The sequence below is a fragment of the Ricinus communis genome, chromosome 6 (assembly GCF_019578655.1).
Source record: "Ricinus communis isolate WT05 ecotype wild-type chromosome 6, ASM1957865v1, whole genome shotgun sequence".
NCBI lineage: Eukaryota > Viridiplantae > Streptophyta > Magnoliopsida > Malpighiales > Euphorbiaceae > Ricinus > Ricinus communis.
In genome coordinates, this window is record NC_063261.1 from 13,208,158 (window position 1) to 13,230,813 (window position 22,656).

General features: G+C 29.2%; 1 protein-coding gene across 1 annotated transcript; it reads right to left on the bottom strand.

The window, feature by feature from the left end:
* Positions 1–9,054: 9,054 nt before the first annotated feature.
* Positions 9,055–15,853, bottom strand: LOC8269090 (carotenoid 9,10(9',10')-cleavage dioxygenase 1). Its single transcript, XM_048375895.1, has 14 exons — positions 15,519–15,853; positions 15,344–15,414; positions 14,879–14,893; positions 14,276–14,387; positions 13,575–13,674; positions 13,128–13,190; positions 12,880–12,990; positions 12,613–12,797; positions 11,866–12,004; positions 11,002–11,119; positions 10,815–10,916; positions 10,378–10,629; positions 9,954–10,065; positions 9,055–9,219 (listed from the first exon to the last, which is right to left on the bottom strand). The coding sequence occupies exons 1-14, from the start codon at positions 15,741–15,743 to the stop codon at positions 9,190–9,192; spliced, it is 1,635 nt and encodes a 544-aa protein (XP_048231852.1). The 5' UTR covers positions 15,744–15,853; the 3' UTR covers positions 9,055–9,189.
* Positions 15,854–22,656: the final 6,803 nt, after the last annotated feature.

Consider the following 22,656-nt stretch of genomic DNA (forward strand, 5'->3'; position numbering starts at 1 on the left):
GACATCCGGGTGAAGTGGGAGAAAAGAAAGTAAATCTTAAATCTTACCTTGGTACGGAAGCTCATGTGCTCCAAACCTGTCAACAGGTATGCGTTTCTATTAACAATCAGATTTCTACGCAAATCACTTTTTAATCGTATTCATGACTTTAATATTTCTTTTAGATCATTAACAAAACAAATAAAAAAGAATCATAATCAAGCACAAAATAAATAAATTTAAACGCTAAAAATAATTTTTCAATGAAAGAACTGATTTCTAATAATTTTTATCTTTTTTAATATGTAAATAACAGTTTAAGTTTAAGAAACTGTAAATACTTTTTTAATAAATAACTTAATTTCTAAAATTTTGAAACTTTTTCACCAAGTAAATAACAATTCAAAAAAATTAAAAATACTTTTTTATATATTTAAATATCAATCAAATAACAACCAAATATTGAGAAAATCATGCAATTAAGAAAAATCTAAACAAATAGAAAACTTAAATTGACATAAAAAAATCATAAGGGAACTAAAGGTAGTCCAGAAAAAAAAAAAAAAAAATATATATATATATATATATATAATCGAAATAATTTCTTACATAAAGTTGAAGGAAGTTGAACTTTTTACAAAGAATAAAATCCAACAAATTTTAAGAAAATTAAAATGATTATTTTTTTACATAATAAAGAGAGCTGAAATAAGAGCGATCGTAAAAAAAAAAAATAAATAAATTGGGATCTAAAAAAAATAACAATGGAAGAAAAGAAATTAAAAGCAATTCTTCTTAAATATGAAAATCAACCAAATATAAACCAAACATCAATCGAAGATTAACTAAACATCAATAAAATTATTCAAAGTAACTAGTTCTACTACACATAAAGCACTTAATTTATTTTTTTCTCATATTTTTACAGACCGATCAATTTTTCAATGCAACCTATTATTTTTTTTTTTCAATTTTGTTGTATATATGTATTAAAAAAAGAAATAGATTATTTAAGGTTGCTTTTATGGATGTATATATATTGAATATAGTTGGGTTCTTGTTGTTCGTTGTAATAATATGAATTTTTATTTTATCTAAATACTTTTTAGAGGGATTTTGATAATTTAATATTTTTAAAACATTAAATATTTTGAGGTATGTTCGGATGTGCTAATTTATTTTTCATTAACTATATGTGAGTTATTATGTTTCTCTTAATTTTTTTTATTTTAATGTATTATATTTTATTTTTATTTCTATTTTAATTTACGTAGCTATCGTATTACAGGAAAAAATCCTCAATACTTGCACAAATACTAAGAAAAATCTTACCAACCTCCACATACTAAAGCATCCAATAAAAGATTATGCAAAAATTTAATCAAATGACTTAATAGAAGCAATAGATTTTGAATGAAGCATCAATGTACTTAAAATTGTTAATTCAACATCATGTTCCGGGCAAAGTCAGTGACTTGTTTGGTTGTGAGGTTGTTGGGAAGGTCTGGTGAAAAGATATTAATTTTTTTAATCTTATTAAATTTTTAGGAATATCTTAGTAAATTAGTATTTCTAGTATGATTTTCGGAGATTAAAAGAACTTTAACTAATAAGTCTTCATAATTAATTATTTGTTATTATTTTCTTAAAATAATAATGTGCTATTTGATTTTTATTGATTGAAGATAATTTTTGTTATATATATATTGATTTATAAAAATATGTATTTGGATCTAATTTATATTAGTTATTATTTTCTTTATTTTTTTATTATTAATGATTATAGACTAGTGTTAATTAGTTTTGAATATAATTAATATTTTTAAAAAATAAAAAATAAAAAGAAATTAATAAAATATTAAGAACCATATTTTATGGTAGCAATAATTTTCATTTAGGGATCTAAAAGAATTTTCTCTTTACAACAAATTCTATGCTATTAATACTATGCTATTACATCCATTCATTCTCAATTTATTACACTAAATACCCTTTTCGTCTACTTTCAGAAAATATCAACTGGTTAATAGGCTAATTTGGAAAACTAAGAATTTCATCGGCCCCTAGACTTTTTTGATGTAATTAAATTTTCTATTAAATTAGGATAAAATTTTTATTTGATAAGCTTTAAAAAATTAAAATACCACTAAATCATTGTTTTAATTTTTAGTATATGATTCTTTTTAAACCACAAGAGATATATAATTATAAATCGTAATAAAAAAAGATATCTCACGATTAAAAAATTTTGATTTATAAGGATTCAGTGTTGATAAATTATTAGAATGAGAATTAAGAACAACAAGATAATTTTTGACTGAAGAGTTGTTATTATTCATCAGAAACTCAATACAATTTAAATAGAGAAAATGATATCTGCTAAAACAATTATTGCAAATTTTAAGGAAACTAAACTCTCTAAAAATTAGGATTGTTATTCAACAAATCAACTAAAATTACTGGATGCTGATTTGACCAAGTCTTGGTATCTACACATTGACTACATATTAAACTTAACAACTCCTAATATCCACCCTTAAACCGGTTTCTGCTGAAAACAGTTTAGGATTTCATTGAAGTAAAAATACTTTGAGAAGAACAAACTCCAGGCATCCTCCTTAGCTTTTCAAATGCTGGATATTTGAGTGGCTGGGTTAGAATATCAGCAATCTGTTCATCACTCTTAGAGTACTGCAGCTCAATTTTTTCTTCTTTGCAAAGATCTCTTAAAAAATAAAAGCGAACATCAATATGTTTGCTTCTCCCATGCATCACTGGATTTCTTGACAACTTGATAGTTGACATATTATCACAATATATGACGGTTGGGCTCTTTTGCTTAACTCCAAGTATTTGGAATATATTTCTAAGCCACAAAGCTTGACACGAACTTGAAGCTGCTGGCACAAATTTAGCCTCAGTTGTGGAAAGTGTAACTATATGCTGCTTCTTTGACATCCATGATATTGCACCTGAATTGAGCATGAAAACATAACCAGACATGCTCTTGCGATCGTCAATGTCCCCTGCATAATTATTATCAATATACCCAATAAAACTATCAGTATTATTCCTTTTGTAAAACACACCATAATCAGTTGTCCCCTTTACATATCTAAGAATTTTTCTAGTTGCATTGAGATGCATCTCAGATGGTTTTTCCATATATCTACTAATTAAACTTACAACATACATGATGCCTGACCTGGTAGAGGTCAAGTAAATGAGGCTGCCAATTATTTGCTTAAAATGAGTACCATCTACTCCTTCTCCTCCGTCATTTTTATGCAACTTTAAACCAAGTTCAGATGGTGTACAAAATGACCTGCAATCTGTCATTTTGAACCTTAAAAGAATCTCATGAGCATATTTTTGCTGACAGATGAAATTACCAGTAGTAGTTTGAATGACCTCTAGTCCCAAGAAGTACCGCATTAAGCCTAAATCAATCATTTTAAACTCTTTCATCATAGACATCTTAAACTCATCAAACAAATTAGCATTATTACTAGTAAATATCAAGTCATCAACATAAAGACAAACAATAATTATTTTACCTCCTTCAGACCTGACATAAAGAGTATGCTCAAAGGGACATTTCTGAAATCTAAGCTTAGCAAAATGAGCATCTATGCGACTGTACCAGGCCCTAGGTGCCTGTTTTAGTCCATAGAGGGCTTTCTTCAGGCGATTTCTCTTCCCTTCCTTTCTTCTCATAACCAAGTGGTTGGCCAATGAATACTTCTTCTTGTAAGTTGCCATCCAAGAAAGCCGACTTTACACCTAATTGAAGGATCGGCCACGAGTGTTATGCTGCTAAAAAAATCACCAATATGATTGTATCCAACCTCACTACAGGAGCGAAAACTTCTTTGTAATCAATCCCATGCTTCTGCTTGTAGCCTTTTGCCACAAAACGAGCCGTGTGCTTATCAATCTCGCCTTTTTCATTCAACTTCGTCTTGAAGACCCATTTGACACTAATGGTTTTCCGACCTTTAGGAAGATCAGTTAGCTCCCATGTGTGATTTTTCTCAATGGACTCAATTTCTTTATCCATTGCTTCTCGCCATTTCTTTTCTTTCATAGCCTCATCAAAATGTGATTGGGTCACTATCTGCAAACAAAGCAAAGTAAGCATCATCATCTGAACTAATATCATCATACTTCATCATCCATGTTAGCCTTTTTCTTGAGTTTTCATCCCTCAAATAATATCTCATTTCTTCTTCTTCTAAATGTTGATCTGTTTGAGTGATGATTTGAGGTGAAACTGATTGTTGCTCAATTTCAGGTTGCTACTCGGTTTCAGTTTTCTGCTCTTGAAGTTCAACAACTTCTTTCTCACCAACTGAAACTTCATCAACCAGTACCGACATTAATGTTGCATTACCATCAGTCCAATTCCATCTAGTTTCTTCATCAAATACTACATCTCTGTTTATTACAACTTTCTTTGTCAAAGGATTATACAGCTTATAAGCCTTTGAGATTTCACTAACACCAAGAAATACACATTTCTCGCTTTTGGCATCAATTTTGCTTCGTCTTTCATCAGGTACGTGTGCATATGCAATGCACCCAAATACCTTGAAATGATCAACAATAGGCTTCTTACTACTTCAAGCCTATTAAGGTGTCACGTGTTTCACCGCAAAAGTTGGACTTTTGTTTAAAACATGAATGGACAATATCACCGATTCAGGCCAAAATTGTTTTGGAACCCTTCCTGCTGCTAGCGAGCTCCTAACCATGTTGAGGATTGTTATATTCTTCATCTCACTCACTCCATTCTGCTGTGAAGTGTATGGGGCTCTCAAGTATCTCTTAATCCCATTTGCTTCACAAAATGCAACAAATTCATTAGAGCAGAATTCTCCTCATCGGTATGTTCTAAGGGTTTTAATCTTCTTATTAGCTTCATTCTCAATAAGAGCTTTGAAACTCTTGAATGCATTGAATGCTTCAGATTTTTCTTGCAAAAGATAGACCTCCAGCTAAAGTCATCAATAAATGATATAACATATCTTTTATTACTATTTGAAGTTGAATTGACTAGTCTGCATAAGTCTGAATGCACCAATTCAAGTATAGAGTGAGTCCTTTCTACTTTTCCACTAGGAAAAGAATCCCTCTGATGCTTTCCAATAATACATTCTTCACAAGTTGTTGATAGAGGAATAATTGCAGGAAGACCAGTAACCATTTGCTTTTGATGAAGAGTCCTTAGGCCATTAAAATTCAAATGACCATATCTGTAGTGCTAATTCCATGATGAATCATCTGCTTTAGCCAGCAAGCATTCATTAACTGTTGTGATTTTCAAAGGAAATAACTTGTTTGAAGTCATTTTAATTACAACAATTGACCTCTTTTTGGATCATACACCTCACATTCTCCTTTGAAAATTGTGATCCTGTATCCTTTTTCTTATAACTGACCAGCACTCAAGAGATCAGTTTTCAAATCATGAACATAAAATACGTTTGAAATGGTTTTAATAAAATCATTCCTGGTTTTAATTTGAATATCTCCTTTTCTCACCACTTTAACAGTTGATTTATCCCCAAAATTCACAACAGAATGAAAACTATCATTTAAATTAACAAAAGATGACTTACAGCCACTCATGTGATTGCTACATCCAGTATCTACATACCAAGTCTTTTGATTAGGCTCCTCCATTGCATGAAAGGCCATTAGAAGTGTTTCTTCCTCCTTTTGTTTAATAAAGTTGGACTTTTCTCCCTTTTCTTTTAGCATCTTTGTATAGCATTCACTCTTGTAGTGACCATAGTTTCTACACCTGTAACATTCAATCTTGGATTTATCACCATGCCCTTTTCCTCTCCCATAAGAATTATTATTTCTTTTATGAGAGCTGTCATTATTTTTCACATCTTTATCTCTACGACTACCTCTTCCATGACCTCGTCCTTTTGTGCTTGATGATTCAATACAAGTTTTGAGTGTTGTTTGCTCATCCATTTTGTTGGATCGGTTGACCTTCGGTTCATGACAGATCAAAGAGCTTTGAAGCTCATCAATGGACATAAGATTGATATCTTTAGATTCTTCAATGGAAAAAAACAACATAATCCCATTTTGGATCAATTAACCTCAATATCTTTGTCACAATTTTATCATCTTCCATATATGCACCATGAAAACGCATCTTGTTTGCAATTCTCATTGTTCTTCCAACAAAATCTGCAACAGGCTCTCCTGATTTCATTTGAAGAGTTTCGAACTCTCTTGTCAAGAATTGAAGCAATGCTTGCTCACCCTATTTGTGCCTGAGTACTTTTTTATTGAATCCCAAGTTTGTTTGGAGGTATCCTTTTGGAGAATGGTCTCCAAAATTGAACGATCAATTGCCTGAAATAAGTAATTTTTTTTTTTAGATCCTTGAGCTTTCGATCTGGCAAAACTTTAGCTTGTGCTTTAGTGAGAGTTTCCCTTGTTGTTGGTTAAGCTACACCACTCTCCACAATTTTCCAATATTCTTTGGATCTCAAGAAGTTCTCCATCAACATGCTCCAGTGATCATAATGACCATCAAAATGAGGGATTGCTGGTTGTACAAAACCATTGCTATCGGATGCCATCTGCTTCAAGCTCTGATACCAGATGTTGATAATTATTAGAATAGGAATTAAGAACAACAAGATAATTTTTGACTGAAGAGTTGTTATTATCAGAAAAATACAATTTAAATAGAGAAAATGATATATGCTAAAACAATAATTGCATATTTTAAGGAAACTAAATTCCCTAACAATTAGGACTGTTATTCAACAAATCAACTAAAATTACTGGATACTGATTTGACCAAGTCTCAGTATCTACACATTGACTAAATATTAAACTTAACAATTCTTCACATTCAGCCACATTCACTCCAATTAGCTATCGTAAAATATTTTAAACTTAAATAAAATTTTGAAATAAAAATATTTGATCGTTAAATTGCATTTAAGAAGTCATTAACCAATGAGATTGATTTAAAATTTAAACAATGACGTTTTGAGCTGTTAAACTCTACATCCATATTATCAAACACGAAAAATATAATAATGATGACTGATTGGAGTAAAGATGGTTAAATCATTACCAATTGATACTTTTTAATGGTGAAATACTTCTTTTTATTACGATTTTTAATCATGTATCTTCTTTTGTCTAAAAAAAGACTAACTATTGAAAGTCGTCAAATAATAAAACCATAATATATCTTATGTGCTTATCTCTATTAAAAACGCATTCCTTTTAGAATAAATATGGAAAAATTATCTTTTTCTAGGTTTAAATTAGTTTATATAAATATTTTTAAACATAAATTAAATTTGAAATAAAAATATTTACTTATTTATTTATTTTTGAAATAGTAGGAATATATTGAGCTAAAAATTAGAAATAAATTTATTTTAATTCGATAAAAGTTTATCAGAATGACTTATTTTTTATTAATTTTCTTTCAGAGTATATAAAGTAAATATTCTATACTAATTTAATAAGTAAATTTATTGGAACGAATTTTGATTCATTAAAAGTTTAGCAATCAAACTAAATTTCTAGGTATTTTTATTGGTTCATTAATTAGTTGATTTTTAGCAAAAGTAACCAGAGAGGTATTTAGTGTAATGAATTAAAAATGAAAAATATAATAGCATAATTCTAATATGCTGAAACATAAGAGATGTCTGTCATTTACTTGTTATATGATGAAACGATAATTCCAACTCATTTACTAACTTGAAATAATAATATCAATAACAGAATGACAAGAAAAGTTATAAAATAATTTTAAAATTTTTTATTTTAAAATTAAATAATATATCAAAAATTATAAAATCATTAAATTAACCGCACATTCAAAATTCGAGTTTTTTACACAAAAATAGCGAGAGATAAAAAAAGATAAAATAAAATTTGAAAATGTTGAACTAAGAAATATAAAAAATTTTACATCAACCGGATTTGGATTATTATATCATGGATTCGGGAACACGAAGAATTTTGTATCCATAACCAAATCACACCTGTATTCTTAAAATTAGGTGTGTATTTTGATAAATTATGAAATTAGACTTCTTTAATTAGATATTAATTAATATTTTATATCATTAAATGGCTAATCAATTAAACTTTTTTTAAAGAAAAATAGAAAAAATTAACACTACAAATTTAGTTGCATTACAAGATAGATGAATTAATATACTATAAAATATTTTTTTTCATATCTCATTCCTTAATTTTATATTATATTATTATTAAAATTTTATTATTATATTTTTTATTTCAATTTTAATAATTTATTATATTTTATATTTCTTTTTTACTATAACACTAAGTTCATTTTTTAAGAATATGGTAAACATTGGCCTTGTCTATGCTTTTTTTATATTACATTCAATACAATTATTTTGAGGTTTATAATTAAGTTATTATCAAATTGTCTGGATAATATAACAACAAAAACATAACTGTTCAAGTGTCTAGTTATTAAGAAAACAAGGTCAAGCACTAACTGCATATAAATAAAATCATTTGTTAATATATTTTAATTGTCTTTTTGTTTTTTAAACTTCATTAGCTATTCTGCAATAGACAATTAACCTTTATAATGTTTTATATTGTGTTTTGTTAATCCATAAAATTTATAAAAAAATTTAATAAATCTAATTTACATTCTTTAAATAAAAAAAATATTTAAAATTTTATATATAATCAAATTTGTATAAAATTAATTATAGCTAAACTAAATTTTAATAAAATAAATAAAATTTTTAAATTAATTCTATATTTACAAGTCAATATATTTTTTAAAATTTATTATTTTCATCTTCTTTTATTTCTTCTTTTTTTTTTTAAATTAAACAAATTCTATTATTTTTAATAGATTTTAACCATCCAAATATAGCATTAAGCTTTTATTTTCCAAGACATTTGCAGCTAGTCTTCCACGGGGTAGTGAATTGAACAATGATGAACTCAATTTGGCCCCAAAATTTCGATTTAAGTTGGGATAGGTGATGTTAATAATTTCTCCATTCTGCTATAACAGTATTAAACTTGCATCATAGAATGAAGGTTATTACATTACTAGGTATTGTTGCATAGTATACACGGGTGAAATTACAAATATATGCTCTATTTGATATTAAGTCCAGCTATTTATGATAATCACATGCTCTCTGATCCGAACGATTACAATGTTGCCTGTTCTTGAAGTTGTTCCTGTTCAACAATTCCAGGAATTTTTGGTTAAGCAGGAGAACAAAGGTAAACAAAATAATTGATAATTGCAAGGAAACTAGTACAAAAAACTCTGAATTATCTCCATTTTGATGCAAGGTAACAATTCCCCCCAGTCAAACTAAACTTTTGATAAGACATTTAGGTGATGCCAATACTAATGGTTCTTTCATGTATAAATCAAAATGAGGGATATTTTTTTCAGATTATTACATGTCCAATGTGAATGTGGCCTTTATTACAGAGACCATATCAGGTTTGAATGTGGCCTTTACTATATCCAGCTTTTAGTAACTGTATTAATTTATGAAATACAAGAGCTGACCGCAATCCATATCTGCTAAACTGAATTAGCGGTTGCCTATTTTCAAATTTTAAGTCTGATTCACGTTCGATTTGTATCTAATCTTACGTTAACCTGGAGATATTGATCCTCTGCTAAGATTTCTTAGATTCTTCATGCTTATGCCGTCACTATAGATCACCATTAAAATGCCCACATATCTTGGCACCACTGAACTTCTGAGATTTCCTAGCTTAGTTTTAACAGATTTACATAACCTGATTGATGAAAATTCTCCAATATCTAAGTCATTGTATGATTATCTTTAAAAAATTTCCTTTCCTGTCCCGTGGAGATATGCCTTTGGAAAGAAAAAGTTCAAAAAGGAAAGACATTGAAGGAAAATGAAGAAAATAAGTCGCCTTAAACTCACCTCTGTCACAAAGAAGGCATGGAAACCATAAGGAACCCTATGGGGTAATTCAATAACTGCAACAGGATCAGCTGACATTGTTTTTGCATCAATTACATTCACTGACGATTTTCTGCATATTAAAAACAAAATTCTAGTTCAGTGTATACATCTTTACAACTAGCTAGAAACAGCAAGAAATCTCATCTCTTCTCAAATTGAGGGGGTTGGGAAAACGAAACGAGAAAAGAAAAGGATGCATGGTGAAAAGACTAGGGCTTCATCATTGGATAAAAATTTACTTTTGGTATACTAAAATTCACTTGCACAATGAACCCTTAGATGAAAAAAAAATGATGTAAAAGAATTAGTTAATAGACTAATAGTTTTCTACACATTCACAGATGGTAGAGGAAAAAGGATTATCAAGAAAGGACTGCATTACCCTGTGTTCTCATCATACACAAACAATATCAAATAGCCATCATCTTCCTCAGAACTAGTCCCAGGCTCCCGAGGAACAAATACAGCCTCTGAACCAAATCTACCAGGTCCCAGATCAAAGATCCCTTTGACATTTCCTCCAACTTCAAGTTTCTTTTTATCCAGCTGGGGTTCAGCATGTAGATCAAATTTGATTACCCCTGTGACCTTGGCAATGCTATCCAGAATAGTTCCATAAACAAATCTTTGTTTCCTAAATTCAAAGAGGAGAATCAGTACATAGAAGAGCTGAAAAATGACAGAATCTAGTTAATTACACAAACAAATTTTGAAACACTAAGAAATTGATTATGAACACTGCTGTCATTTCACATTCAATATTTGTATCTTCTAGGTTAATGTTTACATAACATCTCTCCAACAAGAGTAGATGGATACCTGCCAGTGTAGCTTTCATTCACCCTGGGAAAATCAACTGCAGAGACTGATAGTTTCTTTTGTAAAGCCATGCCAGTTTTCATGTTGAATCTCATCTCATACCTGCTTGACATAACAACAATCAGAAATGCACATGCAAAGTAATCATTGAACTCATTGAAATGACATTATGCCATAATTCCCTTACAGTTCATTTTTAAAATTCTCAAGTTTTCCTTTAACAGTCCCGCTGACCATGTTTAGATCTGGGTTTTCAAGGCGGCAAGTGATTAAAACAACTTCATCCTCCTCCTCCCAAGCGTTGGCTAGAAATAAGAAGTCCATAGATGAGTCAAAGTCCATAAATAAGTCAAAGTGGATTCATCTGAAATTGATTTGCCCTAAACCCTACACTTAAATTCCATCCCAACGGATCATTGAAAATCTAGGCAAGTTCAAGATGAAGATGGATTATGTAATGGCAAAAGAAAATATCACAGGCAGCTACAAAGACAAGCAAGTGCACCCTTAGACCTAATCAGAAAATCAGCCACCAAAATACGAACCCACCACATTTTCTAGATTTATGATAAATCTAAAATAAAGACAGTCTAATTGCAAAATTTAGTAACAAAGTTAGATTATTGTAATTTATTGTTGTATATGATAACCTTGTTCAGAGAAATAAAATATAAAATGCCGCAGGAACCATTTAAGATCACAACCCAAGTACATTTGCATATGTATAAAGTTTGCAGGAGGCATTGTCACTCAAGCTGATTGTGCTATTGCAATTTGCTTATGCATTGTATGCGTGCTATTGAAATTTGCTTATGCATTGTATGCAAATAAAATTACTGATCTATGAGGCTCGATGTAACCAATTGCAACTAAATAATAAATATTAATTTCTGGCCAGTGCCATAAACCAGGATTAAGCATAAGAACCCAAAAAGAATTGGCATGCTTGCCAAGTATGCCATAATAGTAGTTTAAGTTTTTATCCCAAAGGTAACCTGGCACTGGAAGACAATACTGTTAGCTCTTCATGGATGTTGAAAGTGGCCCTTACCATTATGGAATATGAAACAATTTGGCAGCTCAAACCATCTCATTTCACGGTCATCCTTGGCATACCGTGGAAGAACACCAAAACGAGCTTTTTTTGTTGCATCAAATGTGTATATTAACTTCTTTTCTTTCACCATTTCCTGTTAAAAGAAAGAAGATGTTTGTCAGTCTATCTATAAATAATTTCCACCTACATTTCTTAATCTACAAGTCAACATACTTTTCTTACTCTGCAGTTTTTTTCTTTTTGAATTTTGCACCAGATTTAAGGAAAGTACTCTCGTGGTAGAAATTAGGTGGTGGTGGACTGGCAGGATAAGGTTTTTTGATGATAAACAGATTACCAGAAAGTTAAAGTAGATTTGTATCCATTTTCCTTAATCAAACCAGGTTGTGATTGAAGAGAATTACATAATTATTTCTAAACCTTAAGAATCATAGCCACTGATAAATAGTTGTCCTATCATAATTAAGTCATATTTTCTTTTCAACATGGGTTTTCATTATAAACATAATTCAATAAGCATAATGTACAGTGCACTAAGGCTATGTCTGATTAAGAGAGCATAAAAGTGGAGGGATTTGAATTTCGAAAATGATATAGGTTAGGTATATGTCCCTCCTATTTTTTGCCGAGCAATGTTTTAAAAATTCAAAATTCTTCCTACTTTTCCTCCGTCAACCAAACATAGCCTAAATCCATATATTGAAGGAACTCAAGAATTTGAAAGCTCAAGAACTACCATACCTTTGGCCTAAAGTACATAGGAAGGTCCAAAAAAATTGCATAATTCTCAGTAATAGCAAAGTCGTGCATCATGATGGGCTCTGATATCGTTATTGGTACCGGGTCATGCATGATACCGTCCTTTGAAACAACTCTGTACGTGATGTATGGCTTTTCATGCCCATAGCCAAAGGTGAACATCTCTCCTGTATCCAAGAAATTCATATGTTAGAGATACAAGTTACAGAAATAGTAGACATCCTCTCATGATAATGGATAATTACTTACCTGTGAATGGATCAACCTTTGGATGAGCAGTAAATGAATGTTTAAGTCTCTTGTCATAATCCAGTAGGCCGACGGTTTGTAGATCTCCATCTTCCATAACTTTAACCACATCTGCAGAATGCAATGACCAATAGGGAGAACTTTTATTTCCACTGGACTACAGTAGTAGTTTCCCCAGGCAATCCTTTGTTTTCAGTTAAAAGAAAAAAAAAAAAAACAAAACAAACAAAGAGAGAAGATAAGCTTACAGGGCTTATCTGCCTCTTGAAGTGCTAAGAGCTTTCCATGGTGATAAATGAGAGCTGTATTAGCTGGAAGAGGGATACAGACAGTTAGTTTTGCCAACCCCATCAAAGGTGCCCAATACCATTAGTAGCAGTCAGACATAGCCATAGCCATACAAAATGTTCCCAACTTGAAAAAGATTCCATGGGAAATATCTCTAATTCGAATGAAAAGCCTAACTAAGCTGAACGTTAATAAATACAGGATGAATATTTGGATGGTCAATTGCAGTCAAGGTCCCTGCTTACACAGAAAGCATCATCTTACATAAAGAGCAGAGTGGACAAATTAGGAAATTCATTACTTATCTAGTGAAATAATATGTTTAAAAACTGCAATTGAAAAAATTCACAGCAGCTATACCACATGAGAACCCCATTTTAAAGCAGCAACATACTCAACAAAATTACCTGTTCCCATTCCATAAGACATGTCAAATACTTTCATTTTTGCTCGTAGCATTTGCATGTTAACCATGAGCAAACCAAACAGCCCCCTAAGATCTCCTATCTGCAAATGAGTTTAAAGAAAAGTGATTTTCTCGAGAAACATCTGCAGCATGAGGTTTCTCTACTCTTTAATTCGCAAGAAAACTCAAAAGAGGCATGACAGAGACTAGAGAGTATTAAAACTTGAAAGTATCAATAAAACTGTCCAGTAAGACTATGATATGTACTACATGATTTTCTAATTTGCAGGGATATTGATTTCTTACAGTCAAATTAAGTACAATCACAAACTTTACAGAAGAATAAAGACCTTCAGTGCAGCTTTCTTTTAAGAAAGTGGAACTCATCAATTGAAATTACAAATATCCTTATATTAACAACAGACCTTCTAGTTCAACTTCAAATCTTAACAGCTGACATGAGAAAATTAAAAATAAAAAAGGAAAACAATGCTATTAATAAGAAATGAAGTAATAAATCTGTCCTAACAGACTTGATCAACATAAGAATAACTTGAACATTTCTTACATTTGAAAAATATTATTGAAAAGTCAAAATTATACACATAAAGTAAAGGAAACCATGTATTTTGCCAGTAATTATAAATTTGTATTTCAGATAAAACGAACTCCTTTTCAGGTGGTTGAGTCATGTTATTGTACCTTCATAAATTTGGAGCCTCCAAAAAACTCTTCTTGTTTAAGACGTGATGTCTTCACATAGCGACGAACATATGTTGCCTTTCCATTTTTTATGCGCATACCGTGAATCATGCTGCAAATTATTTGATGAAAAAAGAAATAAACTTGCAAGAACCTTAACTTTATATCTTAACAACTATGTTCTTGATCAAATCAAAGCAACATCCAACTCTCAAAATCCAAAAACAATTACCAGGTTTGCAAAACTGCAAAATAGAAAAAATAAGGTGCATCATACGACTTCTAACACGAGAAAAAGAGATCAATCAGAAATCATATATGAAAATTTTAATTATTAGCAGCAACACTTTGTTCCAATTAATTGCTGTACAAAATGCAGCATATAGAAATTTATTTTCCAGTTTAGGAATATAAAGCAATTGGTTGATAGTGCATTAGCTAAGGTATATAAGACTTCATAAACGCAAAAATAATACTGCATAAACAAAAAGTGAAGTGGTATAACCTGATTCTATTTCCTAAAACCCTGCAAAAAATGAAACAATAATATTCTAACTATAATGTGTTGTACTGTTATAACCAGAAAAATTGAATTTTACATACCCATCTCCATCAAACCTGCACAAGCAGCAACAAGAGAAAATAATTAGCTAACAAAATAAAAATAAAAACAGGTAACCTGACTCAACCTTTTCACTTTCCTTCTTCATTTCAAATAACAAAGAGGAAATTGGACTTAATCATTTGCAGAATTCAATTCAAAAGCATGTCAGTTTTAGCACAATCTCATTTCTCCCGAAATACCTTTTTCTATTACTTTTTAGCTATTTTGTTGGCTTTAAATTGAAAAAATCGAATTCTAGCAACTGCTACTAATTGTTGGAATAAATCACGAGCAAGAATCCAACTGAATCGAATTCTTCCAAAATAATGTCAATTATATTTTTATTTTTTAGTTGAAAGAATTGAATTCAATCAAATCAACTATGAGAATTGACTTAATAAAATTAAAATTGAATTAAATTCTTGCATTTGATTTACTTTCCAAAAACTATATAACATACGTACCAGTGATATCCAGCCACAGGAGAAAACTTTGGATTTGGTCCTACTCTTACAAACTCGCCATTCATGCATTCCTTTCAAATAACATAAAAACGGTAAAACAAAAATATGATTATAACATAAAGTGATTCACATAACAAGAAGAACTCAATATGTCTCAAGGAAGTGATAAACTCACAGGAAGGTGACCTTTAACAGGAAGGTCAGTAACAGGAGGAGTTTCATCAACAGGAGCGAAATTACCGGAGAGATAATGAAGAGGTTGAGAAGGATCATGCATTAATTTCACTATCAGCTTTTCCAAGAAGTCAATAACCTTAGAAGTGAGTCCTTTTCTTGGCGATGGATTCACTTCCACTATTGGCGGCGATGCTATTACAGGCGATGGATTCACCTCAGACATTTTTCGGTTTTTTTTTCTTTTTCAGGTGCCTTTGGCTCTTTTTGCCTCACTGGGCTGCAGTGGAGTGGGAGTCTATGGTGTGGTGGCGTGTATAAATGGAATGAATGTCTTGTCTTTTTTGGTTTTTGGCAGTGGAATTGCCACATGGTTTGGTTTTAATGGGAGGTCGATAAACTATCTCTTTGAATATTTTTCTTTTAAGTTTTATGAGATTTTGCTGTATAAATTAAAGTGATAAATTTTATTTCGCTTCTTTTTTTTTAATTTATCGTTCAAATAAAATATTTCAGTATTGGAACATTTCGTGGTTCCGATTCGATTGTTTTAAATTATATGTATAATTTAATTTTAAATTCTTAAAATAAAAATTATAAAATTATTATTTATAATTTAATTAAATAGCATATTAAAAAGGAATAAGTATATGTATATCTAACTTTTTATTATTATAGAATTATAATAATGAAATCTCTTTTCATAATCCAATCAATTAAATTATAAAATATTATTTTGTGGAATAAAGCTATAAAAATGAAATTGCATAAATTTTAAGTTATTATTAAATAATATAGATTAAGATCATAGAAAAATTATAAATTAGTGAAAAAGAAATATGATTAAACTGTAGAGCGCAAGATAAGCTGATAGATAAAAATAAAGAGATGATTATTTGAAGTTTTAGATTTCAATTCGTTTGTATTGATGGAGAAAAAATAAATTCTATTATGTTAAGATTAAGTGTTACCGAACTATTTAACTCAATTTAATGATTTTTTTTTATAAAATTGCTTCATTTCGGGCTATCTCGTTAATCTCGACCGGAATAGCAATTTCGATCCAATCTCGGTCATTCCGATCTAAAATGACTGAAATTTTGACCGTTATAATATTTTATTTTATTTTTCTTAATAAAATGAGATATCTTAGCCATTATGAATGGAATGGAACTAAATCAATAACCTTATAAACTATTTATTTAAAAGATTTTATGAGATAAAAAAAAGAAATTGAATTTTTATTACAGAGCATACAATATTAATATTATTCAAGAATTTATGAGAAAAAAAGTTATAAGTTTCCTTGCAAAATGAGATAAATAAATAAGTTTTATATAATATATTTATTTAACTATAAAATAATGATTTAAAATATAATAATAATATAACTAAATTTAATTTTGTAATTATTATTTATATTTAAAATTAAATAATTTTTAATATAAATAAAAATCAATTTTATAACACATTAATAAAAATATTACATGAGAAAATACATATATCAATATTTTGACCAGACACTTTTAAAATTAAAATTTTATTTATATATTATATTTAATGTATCAAAATAAATAATAGCAATAACATAAATTACTATCAAGATGATATGATAATTTTTTTAAGAGAAAAAATGAATATAATACATTCAAAAGTCTAATTTAACTTTTCTCAAAAAATAAAAATCTAATAACTAATAAAAAAAGTTTATCCTGCGAAGAGATTTTGTAAATTTAATTTTTTTCTAATATAAGAATAAAAGGAACATAGCAAATAGAACTATCAAAAAGTCTTGTTTTATAATTGAGATTAAATAAAAATTGTATCTCAAAATTTAAATTTCATTAATAATTTATTTTCCTTCCCACAACATAAGGAGCTGACACCACAGAAGAGACGACTTAAATGAGTCCACGTAGCTCGTTGATGTCTAGGTGAGTGGCTGGCTGTCCTTTGGTTTCTCAGTATTTCATTTCACGTTGTTGCATAAAAATAAATATTCTCAATGTTATCTTTTAACATAATTGTTTCAGAGAAGAAGAAATACTATAAGGATAGAACATAATTTTTTTAAAAATTGCTATCAAAATGATAGTCTAACAAGTAACAAGTATGAATAAAAATGACAGAAACAATAAATAAATAAAAATGCTGACCTCTCTTCAGCTTAGATTCTTTCGGGTACCATACAATAGCAAAGGAATCAAACAAATTCATAAGCATCATCAATATATATATATATATATATATATATATATATATATATATATCAGTACATATATAAAAATAATAAATAATTAAAATATCTTTTATTTAAAGAAGCGACAGTTACAGTAGAAGAAAGAGAGTAATTTTTTGCATAAATTTTAAATAAAAATTTATTTATAATTAAATATTTACATTTAATATATTAAATAATAGTTATATTTTTAATAAAATGGATGTTGACTTGAAAATAAATTAAATAGAAAATACATATAAAGAAGGCCATTTTACAAAGTTAATCACCATTTTTAGCGTGTTGTGCAATTTTAACCTCAGCTTTGGCAAATTAAGGCATAAACTTACAAAATTATGCAATTCGAATAATCGATGACACAGGTCCCAACCCATTTCTATTTGTCATGTTGTTTGGGTCATTAAACACGTGGGACATACACATCAAAACACAAGGTTTTTTAAATTTTAAAACTAAATTGAATTTTTAATTTAATAATCCAAAATAATCCCTAATTACCTAAATAATTCATAATTCCATCAAAATCTAATCCTAAAATGATGACAAATTTAAACTGAATTTTATCTAATAATTCCATATTTAACAGAGCCTGAGGATGAATCATTAGCATCCAAAGTGTGAAGATGATGATATGTGGTGAGATTGTAGACGGGACTTGAGTTTGGAGAGAGAGGTCGCTTTGGATGCTGCTAATGGGTAATAAGGAGGAGGTGGTGGGACTTGAACAGAGGCGCTATTGATGTCAGAATAAAGTTGTTTGGGGGATGAAATGGTGATGTTTTAGGCGGCATAGAGGAGATTGTTGTGGATATAATGCATATGATTTAGAGATTTGGATTAGGTTAGGAGAGTTGTGGAATGATGAGAGACAGACATATTGAGAGTTTCTGGTGCGAGTTTTTGGAGGAAGGGAACTCGAGTTTGGAGAGGTTGCTAATGGAAGGGGAGAAGGAGGTGGCCGGACTTGAAGCATAGGCACTACTGGTGTAAGATTAAAGTTGTCTAGTGAATGAAATTGTGGTGTTCCGGGCGGCGATGGCTCTGGTGGTGGTGGAGCAAGTGTGGCTAGATATTAACATCAATGGTATAACAATAAGAGTCCTATTCTTATGAACAATGAAAGTGAAATTGATTTTGGTTTTGAAAATTAACGGATTGCCCTACTGCCTAAGTAGCCAGCATACGAAAACGATGCCGTTGGTAGGGGATAATTTTGTCATTTAATCGAAAAGATTATTTAACCATCTGACATTGCTGCCCTCTGTTCCCACAGCCAAAGATTCTTAAATGGCATCCGGTGGGTATTGCTTTTTAGTCTTCTAGCAATTCCTGCGTGCTGGCAGTAGAGAAGACAGAAATAAAACTATGCCCTAATAGTTAACTACACTGTCATTTCCTATACTAACTTATGTATTTATGAAAATACTCATTTGCTCGTCTCCTTTTTATCAAAACAGCGGCTTGAACTATGTTATCTTCAGTCTTTTTTACTCTGTTTTTTGCCTTCTGTTACAAAATATTTTGTGCAAACTTTTTGCATTTATACTATATATACTCGCATCATGGTTGTTTAAAATATTTTAATATTTTAAGCCTGATATTTTTAATTGTATAATTAAATATATGTCTTATTATTAATAGACAATAGCAAAATAAATTTTATAATAAAAGGGTCTCACAGTATTACGCGGATGATCTATCTGGTTACAGGATGTAATAAAAAAAGGTATGAAATTTTTTAAAAAATTTTTAAATTCAATTCTTATACTTACAAAGCGCTGAGTTTTGATGCATGTCTCTGACATATTTAATTAAACAGACAACTTAGAAAATAAAAATGAGTATCACTTGACATGTTGGCACCTGATCACTGGAAATGTCATTGGTGATTTGAATTTTAAAATTGTGTAGGCTGTATCTAAATTTGCTAAAATGAAAAGTTCATACACGCTAGGTCATGAGTAAATTTTGCAATTCGACCTATAAAGAAAAATATAAAAAAAGTAAAACAAAATAATAAATTAAAAAAAATATTTTAGTCTTATAAAATATAAAAACATACTAATGTGAAATTTATTTAAAAAAAATTATTACTTTATTAAAAATTAGAAATTAGTTTAATTATAAGTTATAACTAATTTTATAAATTTAATTATATATAATTATACATCAACTCTTATTTCAACTTAACATATAAATTTTAAATATATTAATAAATTTTATAAAATCTTATGAAATTTATTTCCATTAAACACGGTACACTAGAATAGAAAAGAGTGAGAAAGAGGAATAATACTTAGTGTTGTTGATGCAAGTTTGTCTTAATCTAATTGGTTTATTAATTTCAATTAAAAAATCCATATTGATGTAATCAAAGAAGAGTGTTTGTAATTGCCACACTTAAATAGTTAATATATTTTACTAAACTAATCATTTGTAGTATTTATATATATATATATATATCAGTCCCCCTTCTTCCCCAACCAAATAATAATTATAAAAAAAAAAAAAAAAAAGAACAGCACCCTCCTTCAACTATTGAAAAACCATTTAAATTCATATTATTTGTATACCAATTAGAAAAATATTAAATTTCAATTGAGTTTCTTTTTTTTGCATATATTTTAATGCATTCCATATGCATAATTAATAAGATTAATGATTAAGAAAATTAAATATAATAAGATACTAATTTATAATTTTCTAATTCTGGTTTTATTTTCTCTTGGGACTCTGGTTTCCATAGCATCTGTGTTGAAAGGGACTGTTTGGAGGACACACGAGCCATACACGATTCTGCAATTTGCATGGGGCACCAAATGATTCTGATTATTGAAGATACCAAACATGTTACCCAAATCTTTTGAGTCTGTTTCTTTTGTCCATGTTAAAAGGGGTGGAAATACGGTTAGCAAATAATAGTTAAGGTAAATGGGATATTTCTGTTGACAGTAAGTTATAATGGAGGATGTCCCTCCATTTTTATGTTGCTGATATTGTTCATATTTTAGTTTAATGCTTTTTTTTTTTAATTAAAAAAGAAGAATAATTATTTATCTATCTCTACAAATAATAATTAATTTAATTCTATTTTTTGGGTTTAAGATATTATTGATTTAAATTACCCATAATTTATCATTCATATATGTGTAATTATTAATATTAAGATAGATAATCGAGGTTAACTCGTATGGTAAGAATATTTACTTCTAAGAGGAGAAGTTTTAAACCTTTTTTCTGGTCTAATTATAAATTAAATTCTAAATTTTACACTTTTTAATAATTTTATCTAATTATTTTAAAATTTTAAAATAAATACGTATTAATTTATTTTTAGAAATGCTTTCAAAATCTTTTAACACTTTTTACATCTAAATGTAACAAATTTTTTATTGGTTTACTGATTTTCATATTAGAAAGCAGAATTAATTTATCACGTCATTTTTTCATGGTATGACTTCAATAATTGTCATCGACAAATATTTTTGAAAATAAATTGAAAGTATAGATATTTAATTTTAGAATTTTGAAACAATTAAATAAAATTATTAAAAAGTATAAAACTCAGAATTTAATTAGCAATTAGATTTTTATTTCTTGACAGGAGTTGTTACTTTTACGGTAAAAGGTATTGCTAGTGGGAAAGCGGAGCTGCAATTGCACTTTCTAAACCTATCCTTGTCATATGCATTTCTTTTCAAAGTAGTTGCTGTTGAGTTGAAGGTGGAAGCTGCTTTCAGTCTGTTACAAATATAAGAAACACGCGGCAAGGAGTTGTGTTTTTGTCTCCTTATTTTTTCATAATTCTGTTGATTAGGATGTAAACGTAGATGAGTCAAATCTAATCCTTAGCTACAATTCTTGAATTTTACTCTTTTAATATCAATCTAACTCGCCTTGGGCAAAAACGTATTAGTGGCTTATATGCCGTGGGAAGGTTACAATTTTGAGGATGCGGTACTCATTAGCGAACGTCTGGTATGTGAAGATATTTATACTTCTTTTCATATACGGAAATATGAAATTCAGACTCATGTGACAAGCCAAGGACCTGAAAGGATCACTAATAAAATACCGCATCTAGAAGCCTATTTACTTCGAAATTTAGACAAAAATGGAATTGTGATGCTAGGATCTTGGGTAGAGACGGGCGATATTTTAGTCGTAAATTAACGCCTCAAATGGCAAGTCATAATTGACAGTTGGAATCAAATTTGAGCATTTTATATAATTGAAGCCGAGATTATATATGGAAAGTTTTGAACTGAATAAGATTTTTTTATATGTTTATATTTTGATAAGACAAAAGATTATATATAAATTAAATTTTTATCCTAATTTATAATTAATTATCTAATATTTAAACTGTCTCAATTAAATTTTAAATATTTTTAAGACAGTTCAATAAAATTTAATAATTAAAATATCGTTGAAGAGCATAAATGATGTGGGTAAGAAGAGTGATTTAGAAAGAACGAAAAATGCATGGTAACTCTTCAACGGACAACATGTTTCAGAGAAGTAAGGCAACTATTGGACATAAGATGAAAAGAACCAATCTAGAGAAGATCGGTTGCTAACTTCGCCGAAAAGGCAATGTATGAAATTTTAAACCTCGAACTTGTTTTCATTTTTCATGCATATTAGTAGCAGTTTTAATTCTTTAACTTAGACATGAAATGAGCTATTGTACCATTTTAAAAATATTGAATGCCTAACTAAGATACTTTTAACACCGAGTAGTTAATTATAGCAGTATTTAACTGCACTTTGAGATAAAACTCGATAGTTTAGCCGCTTTTGGTTATTTGTACTAAAATTTTTTTCTCAGTACGTTGCATGTAAATTATAATAATTTGATTCGCTATTATTTATATACTCTTAAATTAAAATAATTTAA

What these genes read in the sequence shown, in the direction of transcription:
- LOC8269090 (XM_048375895.1), bottom strand. Translation starts at nt 15,743, where the DNA reads ATGTCTGAGGTGAATCCATCGCCTGTAATAGCATCGCCGCCAATAGTG. An exon ending in CTGTTAAAGGTCACCTTCCT is followed by an intron (nt 15,415 to 15,518) that starts GTGAGTTTATCA and finishes GTTATTTGAAAG; the next exon opens with GAATGCATGAATGGCGAGTT. An exon ending in TCAAGAGGCAGATAAGCCCT is followed by an intron (nt 12,991 to 13,127) that starts GTAAGCTTATCT and finishes TGCATTCTGCAG; the next exon opens with ATGTGGTTAAAGTTATGGAA.